Source organism: Leopardus geoffroyi, chromosome B1 (assembly GCF_018350155.1).
Source record: "Leopardus geoffroyi isolate Oge1 chromosome B1, O.geoffroyi_Oge1_pat1.0, whole genome shotgun sequence".
Taxonomy (NCBI): domain Eukaryota; kingdom Metazoa; phylum Chordata; class Mammalia; order Carnivora; family Felidae; genus Leopardus; species Leopardus geoffroyi.
In genome coordinates this window covers 35,456,774-35,473,103 of record NC_059327.1, presented here as the reverse complement: position 1 = coordinate 35,473,103, position 16,330 = coordinate 35,456,774, and the positions used below count along the sequence as shown (strand labels likewise).

The window sequence follows — 16,330 nt, the reverse complement described above, 5'->3', positions numbered from 1 at the left end:
GAATACAGGTGGAGCATGGCCAAGAGGGGACCATGGAAGCAGGAGCATGGTGGGGGTGGGGAGGGCTTGGTGCAGGGGCAGCAGACAGACCGTGCAGGCTTCAGAGTGCCACAGAAGACATGAGCTGAGTGCACAGGACCCGGGGGCTGCGGACATCAGCAGGCGGTAAAGGTTAGAGAAGGTGACAGTGGACAGAATGTGAATATTGCACAGAAAGCAAAGACAAGCAGAAGCCAATCCTTCCCTAAATGGGTGTGGAGAATTTGAGCAAGTTGGGTCAGATCCTGAACCACAGAATGCAGTGCCGTGTGTTACACTGAGACAGGATTAAGCACTCCCTTCGCCAAACAGAGGTAGGTCCCGCCCCTTGCACACCTACACTGAAATGTTGCAATCCCGAAGAGATGCAAAACGTAATCTCATGGTTATGGCCAGCACCAAACATCTGGACCAAAACCTGGCCCTACAGCTAACCTGAGAGGCGGTGTGAGGAAAAGTCATGTTCTCTATGACTCGGTTCTCCCCTTAAAAGGAAGATGAGTCCCAGCACACCTCTGCCTCCCACCTTCCCGGGATGGCATGTGGAGACCGCGTGAGATCATGTGTCCCAAGCGTGAACAACAGCCATATGAATGCGCTTTTGTGGAGCTATGTGCTAGCATCAGGTGGAGGCACAAAGCCTCTCAGGGCTTCTGCTTCTTCTTGCCTCTGAGGACTTCTCTGCAGATCACATGAGAAAACACATGGTAAGAATGAAGCTTAACAAGCCAAATATAAGTAACTCTGTATGAAACCAAACAACCACCAAAATGCGCTTTTGCTGCATTTTTATTTTTAACAACTTTTTATTACACAAGTAATACATGATCACTATAGAATGATGAGAAATTTTAATTCTAAAATTTAGGAGAGAATTAAAATCATTCATTCCCCCACCATTCGAAATAGGCATATGAGATATATATTTTATTAACAAAAATAGAAAGTGTAAATACTGTTTTATAACCTGCTTTTTTCACTCACCAATACCTTTTCTGTTCAATACACAGTCTTTCTACAGTATTGTTTTAAACTGCTGTGTATGTTCTATTGTCAGGTCACATACCCTTTTTTTAGAGCCAATCCCCTATTCTTCTATGATTATTTTGTTTTTCTCCATTCTAAACAACACTACAATGCGCATTCTTTTTTTTATTTAAAAAATTGTTTTTTAACATTTATTTTTGAGAAAGAGAGCACGAAGAGGAGAGGGAGACACAGATTCCGAAGCAGGCTCCAGGCTCCGAGCTGTCAGCACAGAGCCCAGCATGGGGCTCGAGCCCACAAACCGTGAGATCATGACCCGAGCCGAAGTCAGTCGCTTAACCGACTGAGCCACCCGGGTGCCCCTACAATGCACATTCTTATGGCAAAACTCTTCCCATACCTTAATTATATTTCCAATTAAATATTAAAGGGTATAGACCTTATTTGGCTACTGACTTAAACTGTTCAAAAACAAACCCCATGTGACAATTGGGCAATTTGAATACTAACGGGGTATTTGATAGTTTTTAGGAATGACATTCTGATAATAAGATTTTATGGTTATTTTTCAAAAGAATGCGTCCTTCAGAGATAACTACTATAATATTTACAGATGAATGACATGATATCTGTGATCTATTTCAAAATAATCGGGGGGAAGGGGGACACAGGACGGACAGATGAAACAAGATTGGCATGGGTAGATAATTGTTGAAGCTGGGTCCTTGGAGGTCCAATAAACTATTCTCGGCATTTTTGTGCATGCTTGGAAGTTTCCATATTTAATAGTATATCTAAAGTATGATTCCAATGATAACAAAAGCATTTAAGTACCAAGACCCTAGGCACAGGATTCTCACAACAACCTTGAAAGGTGGATCTTTCAGTCTCATCTTGAAATGGTTGGTGGTGGGAAATGAGACTCAGTTCATAAGAAGTAAAACTAGATTCAAATTCAGGTCTGACTGCAAAGGCTGGGTTGTTCATGGTAGGACACAGAGCAAATAGAGTCTGAGGCAATAGATAGAGGCCGTAAGGAAAAAAGATTCACAGTCTTAATATTATTTGTGCATTTTAAAGACTGAAAATGTTTACGTGTATTTCCCCATGGTTGAACTAAGTGTGGAGATCTCAGGGCCAATGAATGCAAACACATCCAGACAGCTCATAAAAACAACTTTGTTCATTGACATGTGTTGGCAACGACAGGAGTGGGCAGTGACTATTTATAAGAACTGTGTGGATTTCTCAGTGCTTATTTACTTTATTGTTTTGAAATTATGTTTAGACCTCTTACAACCTTCACTACATTGAACGTTTAAAGTTCTTTAGCTGTTTTTTACTTAAAGACTTAATAATTTTAAGACTGGGAAAATGCTGAATTATATTTAAGGACACTGAAAAAGCTACAGGAGAGACACTAATGAAATGTTGGAGGGGCAAAAGGGACTTCAAGGGACAAAAGACCACAAGCAATGAAGAAAGAATCACAACCAAAATAAGAAGTGAAAAGACTAATATGATAAATCCATGGTCCTGGAATAGCCACTGAGTTACATCCGAGAGGACAAGCATAATGTAGAAGCTATGGAATACCATTGGGCACTTCCTGGCAAGACACCAGGGACAAGTCTTGACATAGTGTGTACAGAAACCGCTGCCATGCTGCAAAGGCTTCCCTCCACTCACTATTTGCTGCTTACCTACTTACTCTATGAAGCGACTTGCATGCAGAGAACCTATAGAGAAGACATACAGACACACAATGCAAAGATAGCTCTTACATCAATGGTGCTAAAGTTAAATCACTGATACAATCCACCAGAAAACAATCCACCCTTATTTCTCCAGCGCACATCTGGATTTGCTACTTGGTCTCAACACAAACTGGAATTCATTCATTCATTTAACAAAAATTTATTGGGGGCGCCTGGGTGGCTCAGTCGGTTAAGCATCTGACTCCTGCTCAGGTCATGACCTCGTGGTTCACGGGTTCAAGCCCCACATCGGGCTCTGCGCTGACAGTTCAGGGCCTGGAGCCTGCTTCATGGATTCTGTGTCTCCCTCTCTCCGCCCCTCTCCCGCTCATTCTCTCTCTCTCTCTCTCTCTCTCTCTCAAAAGTAAATAAAACATTAAATTTTTTTAAAAAATTTATTGGGTGCTTACTCTGTGTGAGACACTGTTTCTGGCAATTAGTATACTGTAGTGGAAGAAGGGGAAAAATCTCTGCTCTCATGGGGCTTACTTTCTGGTGGGGGGGGGGAAGACGGACAGACAAACCCTACAGTCTATTAGAGAAAATATATTAAATATATTAGAGAAAATATAGTGCTATAGATAAAAAGAAGTCCGTAAATAGGGAAAGAGAATGTCGTGGGGGAGGTTACAATATTTAATAATGCTATCAGAGAAGGCTTCCTTGAAAAAGTGACTCTGGGATAAAAAACCTGACTGAAGAGAGGAGGGGAGCTATGCAGAAATATGTGGGGGAAGGGCATTCCAGGTAGCAGGTGCAGAAGCCCAGAAGAGGAAACACATCAGATTGTTTCAGATACAGCAAGGGGACCAGTGCAACTAGAGCAGAGTGAGTGGGGGGCGTGTGGTAGGAGTCAAGGACAGAGAGATGGTGGGTGGAGGGATAGATTACGTAGGGCTGTGTAGGCCAGTCTAAATTCTTTGGTTTTTACTCTGAAATGGGAAGCCACTGGGAAGTTTAGAGCAGAGATGTGACCTGATGTGAAATGTGTTAATTATGCTACATTGAGACTAGATGGAGGGGGCCAAGGTGGAAACAGGGAGGCCAGTTAGGAAGCTATTAAAATGGTGACAGCAGAGGCGTCTGGGTGGCTCAGTTGGTTAAGCAGTTTGACTTTGGTTCAGCCATGATCTCACAGCTCATGAGTATGAGCCCTGCATTGACTCTCCTGTAGAGCCTGCTTCAGATCCTCTGTCTCCCTCTCTCTCTGCTCCTCTGCCTCTCTCTCAAAAATAAACAAACATAAAAAAATTTGTTTTAAATAATCACAGCAAAAAAAAAAAAAAAAAAAATGATGATGGCCAGGCCCAGGGTGGGATGTCAGTGAAGGTGGTAAGAAGTGGTAAGATTCGGGATAGATCTGGAAAAGCTGACATACTAGATGTGTCACACGAGAGAGAGGAGTGAAGAATAATTGCAAAATTTTTTACTTGAACTGCTAGAGGGATGGAGTTGCTGTGTATGGAGATGGGGAACACTTTAAAGTAGTTTGAGGAGGAGGGGCACCTGGGTGGCTCAGTTGGTTAAGCGGCTGTCTTTGGCCCAGGTCATGACCTCGTGGTTCCTGAGTCTGAGGCCTGCGTCAGGCTCTGTGCTGACAGCTCAGAGCCTGGAGCCTGTTTCAGATTCTGTGTCTCCCTCCCTCCCCTCCTCTCTCTCTCTCTGCCCCTACACCTCTCTCTCTCTCTCTCTCTCTCTCTCCCTCAAAAATAAATAAACATTAAAAAAATGGTTTTATGTAGTTGAGGAACATCAAAAGTTTGGGTGTGAGGGGCACCTGGCTGGCTCAGTTGGTAGAGCATGGGACTCTTGATCTTGGAGTCATGAGTTCAAGCCCCATGTTGGGTGTAAAGATTACTTAAATAAAAATAAAATTCAGGGGCACCTGGGTGGCTCAGCTGGCTGAGCATCCGACATCGGCTCAGGTCACAATCTCACGGTTTGTGGGTTCAAGCCCAGCATCTGGCTCCATGCTGATAGCTCAGATACTAGAGCTTTGGATTGTGTCTGCCTCTCTCTCTGCCCCTCCTTCACTTGTGTTCTGCCTCTTTCTGTCAAAAATAAATCAACATTTAAAAAATAATAATAAATAAACCTTAAAAAATTTGGGCGTGGACACAGGTTTGAGATGGCTCGCAGATATGCAGGTGGAAGGGTGGGCTAGGCAGAGATGCACATCTGGAGTTCAGAGAGGTCCATGCTGAGATAAGCAGTGGGGAGTCATCAGCATTTATCACAGGGGTTGAAGCTGAGAAACTGAACCATTGCCAAAAGAGTAAGTATAGAGAAAAAAGGGACGGGGTCTGAGGACTGAATCCTGAGCTCTCCAATGCACAGAGGTCAAAGACCTGAGGACGAACCAGCAAATAATGGTCTGCAAAATGATGCAAACAAATTAGGGTAAATTACTCATAGAGAACATGCAATGGCTTGAACTTGGATAGCATCTTCATACCACACGTTCCTTTTATTCTACACACATCCAAAACAGTTTCCTATTCATTTAGTATTTCCAATGCCCACCGAGAATTCATAGAAATAGGCTTTTGACAGAATGTTTATACCTTCTGAATTCTGCATTAGACCAAAAAAACTGTATTTGCTCTTGAGTTTATTAATTTCATTGTTATCAGAAAAGTATGAGATTATTGCCTTTACTATGAAATAGGTAGAAATAAAATGTTATTAATAAGATCGCTAGAACCACAGATGCAATGACATGGGGTTCAGCTGGTAACGATTTACAAGTTTCTTTTGAGGCTAGATAAAAGAATGTACACTCTTTGGAAGAAAATGGAGAGGGAGGTGTTAGAGTAAATAAAGAAAGGAGAATGGTGCCAAAAGTATATTAGTCTAATTAGAGGGAACACTGGAGAATATTCTTAATGAGAAATTACAGTAATTGTTGTTAGGAAGCAAGCCCCAAAATATTAAAGATAGAAGGCTTTCTTCTCTTGTCCTGTTGGGGTGAAAAATTTTGTGGAAATCCAATCAGCATTGCAGGAAGGAAACTGGTTAAATTATGGTGCAAGATAACAATGTGGAGTACTATTTAGCCATTAAAAACTATAAGGTAGGGGTGCTAGGTGGCTCAGTCCATTGAGCATCCAACTCTTGGTTCCAGCTCAGATCATGATCCCAGGGTCGTGGTATTAAGCCCCATGTCGGGCTCTGCACTGAATGTGGAACCTGCTTCAGAGTCTGTCTCCCTCTCTTTCTCTCTTTCTCCCTCTGCCCCTCTACCCCACGTGCACTGGCTCTCATTCTCTCTCCCTCGCTCTCTAAAATAAAAAATATTACAATTTAGAAGAATATTCAGTAACTCAAAAAATGTTTATAATATATTGTTAAGATGGAAAAAAAGCAGCTTTTAGAACCATATGTAAAACACCTCAATTTTAAAAAATCTACATGCATAGGGACATCTGGGTGGCTTGATAGGTTTGGCATCCAACTTGGGCTCAGGTCATGACCTCACGGTTTGTGGGTTTAAGCCCCACGTTGGGCTCTCTGCTGTCAGCACAGAGCCACTTTAGATCCTCTCTCTCCCTCTCTCTCTGCTCCTCCCCCACTCTCACTTTTTCTCTCTCTAATATAAAATAATAAAAACATTTTAAAAATCTACATGCATAGAAAAACAACTTTGTTTTATTACTACAAGTAATAAATACTTGTTTTAATACTTCAAGTGTATAACAGATGACTTTCATTTTCTTCTGGGTGCTTGTTAAAATTTTCCAAATTTTCTGCAATGAATAAGTATCTTTGTAAAAAACAAAACAAGAAACAAAAAACCTAGGAGATACTAAAAGGTCTCTGACCTCAGAGCCCAGAGAAATCAAAGCAACTTCATCTAGTGCTCTAGTCAGAAGGTAAGGGCTACTGTGTATAGCTCTATAGGAGACAGGAAGAGTCTTCCTTTGGTTGGGTTTAGTTATCATAAAACAATATGGAGAAAAGAAGTTGAAAAAAGTCTGGTTAGAAACTGACCTAAAAAAATATTAATTTAATATTAACATATTGAGAAATTGGCAAAAAAGTTTAAAATCTTAAGAGCCCGTACTCAAAAGGCTCCTGGGTGGCTCAGTCAATTGAGCATCCGACTTAGGCTCAGGCTCATGGTTCATGAGTTCGAGCCCTGCATCAGGCTCACTGCTGTCAGCCTGTTAGCGCAGAGCCCGCTTTGGATCCTATGTCCCACTCTTTCTGTGCCTCTACCTCTGTTCATGCTCTCTCTCTCAAAAAATAAATAAAACATTTTTTTAAAAGTATGTGGCAAAACATTACATATGTTATGTGCTCTACATTCCTAGTGGTAATGCATATTAGCATGACCCTTTTAAAAAAATTTTTTTTTTTAACATTTATTTATTTTTGAGACAGAGAGAGACAGAGCATGAACGGGGGAAGGTCAGAGAGAGAGGGAGACACAGAATCCAAAGCAGGCTCCAGGCTCTGAGCTGTCAGCATGGAGCCCGACGCGGGGCTCGAACTCACAGACCGCGAGCTCATGAAGTTGGACGCTCAACCGACTGAGCCACCCAGGCGCCCCAGTATGACCCTCTTTGAAAACAATTCAGCAATACAGATGAAGAACTATAAAATGTACAATGTTCAAAATGGTATAGCCATTGTGGAAATAGTGTGGCAGTTTCTTATAAAACTAAGCATATGCTACCATTCAACCAAACAATTGCACTCATGGGCATTTATCTCAGAGAAATGAAAATTTTTATTTATGTACTTACTTATTTATTTTTTGAGGGAGAAAGCATGAGCAGGGAAGGGGCAGAGAAAGAGGGGACAGAGGATCCGAAGTCAGCTCTGTGCTGACAGCAGTGAGCCTGATGTAGGGTTTGAACCCATGAACCATGAGGTCGTGACCTGAGCTGAAGTCTGATGCTCAATTGGCTGAGCCACCCAGGTGCCCCTTAATGTGTGTGTGTGTTGTTGTTGTTGTTTTTCAAAATTTATGTTTATACAAAAACCTGTACATATGTGTTCACAGCAGCTATATTTGTAATAGCCAAAAACCAGAAACAACCCAGATGTCCTTCAAAGAGCAAATAGTTAGGGGCACCTGGGTGACTCAGTCGTTTAAGTGTCTGACTTCAGCTCAGGTCATGATCTCACAGTTAGTGGGTTGGAGTCCTGTGTCAGGCTCTGTGCTGACAACTCAAGAGCCTGGAGCCTGCTTCAGATTCTGTCTCCCTCCCTTTCTGCCCCTCCCCCACTCATGTTCTGTCTCTCAAGAATAAAAAAAAACATTAAAAAACTTTTTTAAAAAGAGCAAATGGTTAAACAAACCATATATACTCAGCAATAGAAAGGAACGAACTAGTGATACATGCAACAATTTGGGTAATCTCCAGGGAATTATGCTGAGTGAAAAAAGCCATCCCCAGAAGTCACATACCATATGATTCCATTTTTGAATGAGTTCTACTTTTGAAATAACAAAAGTATAAAAGTGAAGAACAGATTAGTGTGGGCGGAAGGAGGGAGGTGTGGCTATAAAAAGGCAACAAAAAGGGCTCCTTGGAGTGATGGAAATGTCTTATATTTCCACTGTATCAATGTCAATATTCTGGTTGTGATATTGTACTATAGTTTTGCGGTATGTTTCTATTGGGGGAAACTTGAGACCTCTGTTATTATTTCTTAAAATCACATGTATACCTACTATCTCAATTTGTTTTTTTTTTTTTTTTTTTTAAAGAGTACATCTTCTTTTGGCCAGTTATCACAAGTCTGAAAAGTTGTCCTACGGAGGGGTGCCTGGGTGGCTCAATTGGTTAAGCATAGGACTCTTGATTTCAGCTCAGGTCCTGATCTCCAGCTGTGTGCTGACAGCACAGGGCCTGACTGGGATTCTCTCTTTCTCCCTCTCCCTCTGCCTCTCCCCTGCTTCAGCTCTCTTCCTCTTAAAATCAGTAAATAAACATTAAAAAAAAAAAAAAAAAAAAAAAAAGCTAGCCCTACGAATATAATCCAAAAGAAGAAAAAACATTAGATGCACCAGATGTTCACCACAGCATTATTTACGGGAGTGGGGGTGGGGGCAACCTAAGCGTCCAAATAGGAAAATAGGCAAATCATGACATAGTCATTGAGAATTACATCAGTTATTTGATGCAGCAACAAAGAAATGTTATTTCAAAAGGAAGGATTCAAAATTGTAGTACAATATGACAGCTCTATGAAAGGGATTGTAATATTTTACAGAAGTTTTAAAAGTAGTATTCTATGTGGAATTGTAGCAGAAATGTTTTCCTTCCCTCAAACTTTCCGCAGTATTAAGTGATTTTTACATGGTTTGGGGGTGGGGAGAAGAACAGTAAAGGCATTTTTTTTATGTTAAATTACAAATGCTGTAATCATCATAAAAGTTCTTTAAATTCTTGCCTCCCAGTCGATCAACCTTCGTTTTTCAGGTTCCGGGCTTGGAACAAGAGTCCGCCACAGCTGCCCTAGCGCTGCGCCCACAGCCCCACTACAGGACCCCACCAGGAATCCAGGGAAGGGACACCCCCCAAGCGAGGGCGAGGCCGGAGCCCAGAGTACAATGACCACTCCAAGGTCATCATCGAGCCCGCAGCCGCAACTCGGCCGGACCCAGGGATCCTCAACTCTGAGTCCGGATCTCGCTCTCGGCCCCTCGCCCTGTCCGGAGCCGCGACCCCACTGCTCCCAGAGGCTCCGCCACGGCAAATCCCCATATTGGGTCGTGCCGTGCCAAGACCCCCGGACCCCGAGCTGGACGCGTCTACCCACTCGCCGCTGTCCAAGACCCCCGAACGCGTCACCGCAGGGTAACCTACACCCCTCTTCCTTTTTCGCCCTCTCAACCCAGCTTTTCCCGACTCCGGGAAGAACCGGGAAGAGAAGGCGGAGGGGAGCGAGGCGCCGCGGGATAAATACTGTGGCCCGGCCCCGCCCATCGACCTCACTTCCGCCCCGCGGCAAGATGGCGGCGCCCGGACCCTGCCACGCAGACTTCCGCCGGGCGGAGAGACTCAGGGCCGGCTGCGGGCCGCGTCGGAGGTGAAGTCGGGACGCGCCTGGTGTGGAGCCACAGCTCGGGGGCGCTGGGGTGCGTTTCAGCCTCGTGCCTGACCCGGGTCCTGGGCAGAGGGCTAGCCAAGCTCTCTAAGTGGGTGGTCCGGGGAGTCTTGCCACGTGGAAAGGGAGGGACGCACTGACTGGGGGGCGGGTGGCCACGTGGGCAGGGTTCCGCCCAGGGTCCGCGTGTCCGCCCCCTCGAGTGACTTTGCTGCCCCTTTCGTCCTCTTCTCCCAGGCAACATGTCGCAAGGAAACGCCGCAGGCGAGCCGAGTGGTCCGGGAGGGCCCCGACCCCTCCTCTCTGGGGCCCGGGGGCTTATCGGGCGGAGGCCGGCCCCTCCACTTACCCCAGGTCGTCTTCCCTCCATCCGCTCCAGGGACCTCACCCTCGGAGGAGTTAAGAAGGTACCCGATGGCACCTTTCTAAAGAAACCCAACTACCTTGAATTCCAGGACCTGGGGTTCTACCGATGTTCACGTAGGGCCTGCCTTGTGCCAGGCGTGGCTTTGGGCCTAACAAATCTTGTCCCCAGACTTTGGCCAACAAATTCAAGGGAGCCTGCCCTACCTTTAAGTCTAGATACAGGGTACAAGATGTTGACATGTTTCTCAGAGATGGCTGAAGGGCCGAGAATCCTAACTAGTTCCCAAGCAACTTGAGCATTGTTTATTTACCTTTTTTATATGTTTTAGACACCTTTAAGAAACCATGGAAGCCAGCAGGCATAAATTTTGCCTGCAGTTTTAGAGTTACGAATTGGCCGTGGATCCTAAGGGGCAAACTTTTATCTAGAGTGTAATGAATCCTAGGCACAGCATAAGAGGCTCTGTGACCTTTTCTGTTGTGTTTATGACTGTAGATATAGGGATACCCCTGAAATTGGGGGGTGGGGTGGATAACAAGCATAAAGCAGCCAGTGTTTGAAGACTTGTTTGCATTGGAAAATGCTGGTGGCAGTCTAAGGCTATCATCCATTTGTGAGTGCTGGCCTACTTCCTACTTGAGCCTTGCTGCTAGACCTCTTTCCTGTGATACTCAATGGTTTCTATAGCTGTTTGAGGACAAGAAGTGAGATTAGATAAATAAGTTTTAGAAATCCCGAGGGCTCTCTTTTCAGAGGGCAGAAGCTGAGGCTGCTAGCTTAATGGTTTTTGGTATCCTGTTCCGTAAGCCCACTGTTATCATGACATGCTGTTCTTCCCTCTTAAGTACACGTATGTCTCTGTAAATCACTGGCAACAGTGTGGAATGTAGAGTGGTAGTCTTGGTCCATACAAGATGCCCTTTGAGAGTTGTCATTTTTCTCTGTACTTTGGGATCAGAACTTACCAAATTAGTGACTCCCATATTTTACTTTCAGAAAACCTTCACCCCAAATATCATCAGTCGGAAAATCAAGGAAGAGTAAGTAGCTGGGCCTTCTAAAAACTTTCCCCTTATTTACTTGCTCTGAATTTCGGTCTTTTGGGAAATAACTAGGTATGTTATTTCCTCAGACATCTAAATGTGCATATTTAGTTTTTTTCCCTAGTGATTTTCAACCCTGGCTCCAGGTGATTCTAATGTGCAAGTTTTAAAAAAAATATTGATGCCTAGAAATCCATTTCTAGAAATGGTGATTTAACTTTTTTGCAATGCAACAGTGATTATTTTTTTACAGCTGGAGTTGAGAGCCATTAGTTTAGACAAAGATGTATCAGGTTTTCACTTATGTTCTTTTGTATTACAACCTTTTGCTTTCAGGCAATTGTAAAAAGTCCACATTGGGGGCAGTCTCTGTAATTCAGCGTTTGAGTTATAATTCTAATACAGTTCTTCTCAAGCAAGAAGGTAAAGCAAAGCAAACTGAAAGGACGCTGCCCCATCAGGTAGAAAAGGTGCTAGCTAAACTTAGTATTGGGTTCTGTTTCTGATACAGTTACTGGCTCTCTACTTATCCACTCAGGTGGAGGAGCAGAGTGGTGTGAGGAAGTAAGACCAATTCTTTGAGGTGGAGTGAATGAGTGGTTTTCCTTAATCCATTTTCTTTTCTAGGCCCAAGGAAGAAGTAACCATCAAGAAGGAGAAGCGTGACAGGGATAGAGACCGGCAGCGAGAGGGGCATGGACGGGGGCGGGGCCGCCCAGAAGTGATCCAGTCCCACTCCATCTTTGAGCAGGGCCCAGCTGAAATGATGAAGAAAAAGGGTACCAAGCTGCTGGGGTTCCGGGAGGAAGGAATCGGTGGATTTCAGTTCAGACTGCCTGAGAGAAGGGCAAGGGCAGTAAAATTACCTTGCTCCCAGTTTAGTTTTCCTTGCTGTTGGCCTCTTCCGTACCCTTGGTGAACTGAGTGATTTCCTGCAGGGAACTGGGATAAGACAGTGGATGTGTCAGACATGGGGCCCTCTCATATCATCAACATCAAAAAAGAGAAGAGGGAGACAGACGAAGAAACGAAACAGATCCTGCGCATGCTGGAGAAGGATGATGTAGGTACTGGCAGACTGGGAGGAATGGGCTTCTGGGGGGCCGAGCTTGGTGGCAGAACTCTCTGATGTCCTGGAAGCCTGTGAGCAGGAGGAATCTTCAGTTAGAAAAGGCCGAGGTGGGCTGCAGTCCACCTGTGTGTATGCTAGCCAGACCACGTGACCCCCTGTCTCTTCTCTGGTAGTTCATCGATGACCCTGGGCTGAGGAATGACACTCGAAACATGCCTGTTCAGCTGCCGCTGGCTCACTCAGGATGGCTTTTCAAGGAAGAGAATGAAGAACCAGATGTTAAGCCTTGGCTGGGTGGCCCCAAGGAAGAGGACATGGAGGTGGATGTACCTGCTGTGAGAGGTACTCTGTGTCCATTAACGTCTCATCTCCTTTCCTGTGGATGCCCCCCCTCACCTGAATGCTCCCTAGGAATGAACCTCCCAGACTAATAAGCAGATCCCCCTCCCCCACGTTCTAGCTGTAAAATACATGACCTTACAGAGACTGTAAGTTCTCACTCGCAGAGGGTTCATGCTGCCATGGATCTGTGGGTCAGCCTCAGATAATCCTTTTTAGGTAAGTCATACAACTCCTGGGTCCTTCTTCATAACCATAACCCTCCAGCTTCCTAACTGAGTGACAGTGAAGCAGACAAGGATGAAGGGATGGGTACAATGAGAGGACGTAGAGGGTGGCCACTTGATAGCTCTTCCATTTGTTATCTTGGGCAGTGAAAGAGGAGCCCCGGGATGAGGAGGAGGAGGCCAAGATGAAGGTTCCTCCCAAAACAGCCAGAAAGACCCCAAGCCTTCCAAAGGACGTATCTGTGGCAGAGCTGCTCAGGGAGCTGAGCCTCACCCAGGATGAAGAGTTGCTGTTTCTTCAGCTGCCAGACACACTCCCTGGTCAGCCACCTACCCAGGACATCAAGCCTATCAAGACCGAAGTGCAGAGCGAGGATGGACAGATGGTGGTTATAAAGCAGGAGAAAGACCGGGTATGCTCAGGAGTGAGTTCTGTGAAAATGCGGGGGGACCAGGAAGGGAAACAGCAACCTGTTGGGGAAGCAAAAGTGTGCCACCCAAGCTGAAATGCCAAAATAATACACATTTGTTCTTTCTACCCATGAGGGGCTTGGGGCTTTGTACTTCAACCCCAATTACACGTGTTTACTTTTTACAATGAAATATTTTAAACATGTACAAATGAGAAAATGTCAGCAATTATGAATATTTTGTCCATTCGTTCATGTTTGCTTTGGGTTTTGTCGTTCAGCCAACGACAGGCAGCCTTGGGAAAAGGCCTTCTTGAGGAGCTCATTCTAACCTTTGCTGCTGCTGCCTTCCTTTAGAAAAGGTTTCATCCATGAAGGATGGAGGAAGCGGCTCCTTACCCAGTGTCCATCTCCTGATTCTCTCCACAGGAAGCCAGGCTGGCAGAGAATGCTTGTACCCTGGCTGACCTGACAGAGGGTCAGGTTGGCAAGCTGCTCATCCGCAAGTCAGGGAAGGTGCAGCTCCTCCTGGGCAAGGTGACTCTAGATGTAACGATGGGAACCACCTGCTCCTTTCTGCAGGTGAGAGCCTGTAGGGGTTGGGGATTATCACATGAGAATCATAGGACTGAGTAATGAGTTGTTTGGTTTGTTTCTCCTCACTGTCTCTGTTGGTTGGCAGGAGCTGGTGTCCGTGGGCCTTGGAGACAGTAGGACGGGTGAGATGACAGTCCTGGGACACATAAAGCACAAACTTGTATGTTCCCCCGATTTTGAGTCCCTCTTGGATCACAAACACCGGTAAAATGAGCAGATGGAGGATGATGGTGACTGTGCCCACGGCTGCTGCCTGCTCCAGACGTTTTGTTCTCAAATCTGTGCGACCCAGAAGGGGCCTGTTTAGCCCACCCACTCCAGCCTTTGGCGGCCATTGTCCCAGTTTTCCCCATAGGGCCCACGTGGCTCCCTCCCACAGCAGCTGTGAATGGCACAGTGGCCTTCCCACAGCATGGATCCTGCACATCCTCGCTGCTGGGGGGCTTGTCCCTTTTATTTATTTTTGTATTTATGTCTTATCTCTTCAAATGACTGCACCCTCCCCTGGTAGAGAGGGGAGGGTCTGTGGGAAAGCCCAGTCTCCTTCTCTTGCTGACTGTCTTGTTCTCAGGGTAGGAAGCATAAAGACTGCTGCTGCTTTTGCTCCCTCCTCCTTCCCAAGAAACAGTGTTGGAGAGAGAGCAGGGAATTTTTGAGTCTGGGACTCAGTGTGCGGTCCCAGTTCCATCAGTTACTAGCTGTGTGACCTTGGACAAACTACCTAACCTTTCTGAGCCTCATACTCCTCATAGGACAAAAATGAGGATAATACCTACCTCACAGGGTTGGTGTGAGGATTAAATGGAATGTTGTAGATGAAAATTCCTTGCACAAGGCCAGATATACACAGTAGGCACTCAATAAATGTTAGTTTCCCTTCCCTTTGCCTGAGTCTGTTTTCAAACAAAATAGAGGTTTCAAGAATCTCTTGAGAGAAGTGAATAGAGCTGCTGTATCTCTGCCTTCTTGCTGCACCTCCCATCACCCCCTAGGCCCTGAGGCTCTCAAGGTATAGGTTCAGGCCCTTCTCTGCCCATTTTCTCCTGAGCAGTTAAGTGCTGCCTGTTCACTGTGGTGAGTTGCAAGCCAAAGGTTCTACCAGAGGTGAAGTCAGAGACTCCTCCCAGCTCTCTACACTTGCCTTTGGGTGACATCATGGTCCCGGAACTCCTTCCTTCTATCCCTCAACTCCTCTCCCCTATCCCCCCAACTCCTCCAATAAGTAGCAGTACTCTTTTGACTTCCATTTAAATATTTCCCAACAGAATCCTGTGACCACTTAGAGTTATAACCACACTCAAATACTGCTGAAGAACAACCTCTGATAAGACAGAAATTAGGATTTATTGAAGAGCCGCCTCTTTGACACTTGACAGATGACCTCCCACTTCAAAGCTTCGAATTTGAGAGGCCCCCCTCTACCTCCTGTCCTACCGTCACCAGATCTGCATCTCAATCCCAGCTGGCCACAATGGCCTTTGAGTTCATGGGTCTTTGATCTTGTTTTTTGTACCAGGTCATTACACTCTTGAACCTTCCAGTGTAGTTTCTGGAGGAGCAGCTTCTCTTCCCTTGTCCACAGGCTGGGTTTTTTCCCTGGTTCAGTGGTAGGAGACATCTTTGGGATTAGGGAAGACTGCTCGCAGCAGTGTCTGTGGTTGTTAGATGCTGATGTCACAGCTCCCTGTTCACTGTAGTGAGGTGCTAGCTATAGGCTATACCAGAGGTAAAGTCAGAGACTCCTTCCAGCACCCTACAGTTACCCTTGGGTGACATCATGGTCCCAAGTTGAGAGCTTAGCCAACCACCTCTGGAACAGCGATGGACCACACAGGCTCATAAGAGTGCCTCCTCCTGACTTTTAGGTGGTCCCAGAGGTTTTGGATGGATATACCTTCCTTTGGTCTCACCTTTCTGTCCCTCAAGTCTGTTTTTTATTCATGACAGCTGGGGTTTTCCTGTCCTGAGCCTCTCAAACTGCCTAGCCAGCAGGTATGAGGGGTGATTGAACATTGCCCCTTCTGTAGCTAAGAGGTCACATGAACTCTGTTGGTAGTGTTGCTCTGGTGTCTTCATTATAAAGGACAGAAGTCTTCTGTGGAGGCATATACCATGAAAGTTCTGTTTTGTCTAACGCTGAGTTTTTGTTCTCTGGGCTTCAGTGCTGTCTTTTAGATAGCTAATGCACTGCCAGTGGGCCTCTTGTAATTCTCTGTTTCTCTTCTGTTTCTTTGGTTCAAAAAATCTTCTGCTTTTTTGGGCTAACTCAAAGGCCCTGCCTCCTTAGCTGTTTGGTATCTTGCAGTCTTTAGCTCTTTGACTTCTAAGAAAGCTTGAGGAAGAGTGTGTACCACTTTTATATTATTCATTTCAAGTATCTTAGGGATTGAATATTATGATCCTGCATCAGAGTCCCCGTGACCTGTCTCT

The 16,330-nt window shown here is 45.3% G+C and overlaps 1 protein-coding gene across 1 annotated transcript; it reads left to right on the top strand.

The window, feature by feature from the left end:
• Positions 1-9,728: 9,728 nt before the first annotated feature.
• POLR3D (RNA polymerase III subunit D) lies at positions 9,729-14,780 on the top strand. Its single transcript, XM_045457579.1, has 9 exons — positions 9,729-9,876; positions 10,083-10,252; positions 11,209-11,252; positions 11,883-12,034; positions 12,194-12,318; positions 12,501-12,669; positions 13,041-13,306; positions 13,733-13,885; positions 13,986-14,780. The coding sequence occupies exons 2-9, from the start codon at positions 10,088-10,090 to the stop codon at positions 14,106-14,108; spliced, it is 1,197 nt and encodes a 398-aa protein (XP_045313535.1). The 5' UTR covers positions 9,729-9,876; positions 10,083-10,087; the 3' UTR covers positions 14,109-14,780.
• The last annotated feature ends 1,550 nt before the right edge of the window (positions 14,781-16,330 follow it).

Excerpts from the sequence above, each read along its gene's own strand:
- POLR3D (XM_045457579.1), top strand. The coding sequence starts at position 10,088 with ATGTCGCAAGGAAACGCCGCAGGCGAGCCGAGTGGTCCGGGAGGGCCC. Across the intron at positions 12,319-12,500 it reads GCATGCTGGAGAAGGATGAT|TTCATCGATGACCCTGGGCT; the intron begins GTAGGTACTGGC and ends CTTCTCTGGTAG. Across the intron at positions 13,886-13,985 it reads CCACCTGCTCCTTTCTGCAG|GAGCTGGTGTCCGTGGGCCT; the intron begins GTGAGAGCCTGT and ends GTTGGTTGGCAG.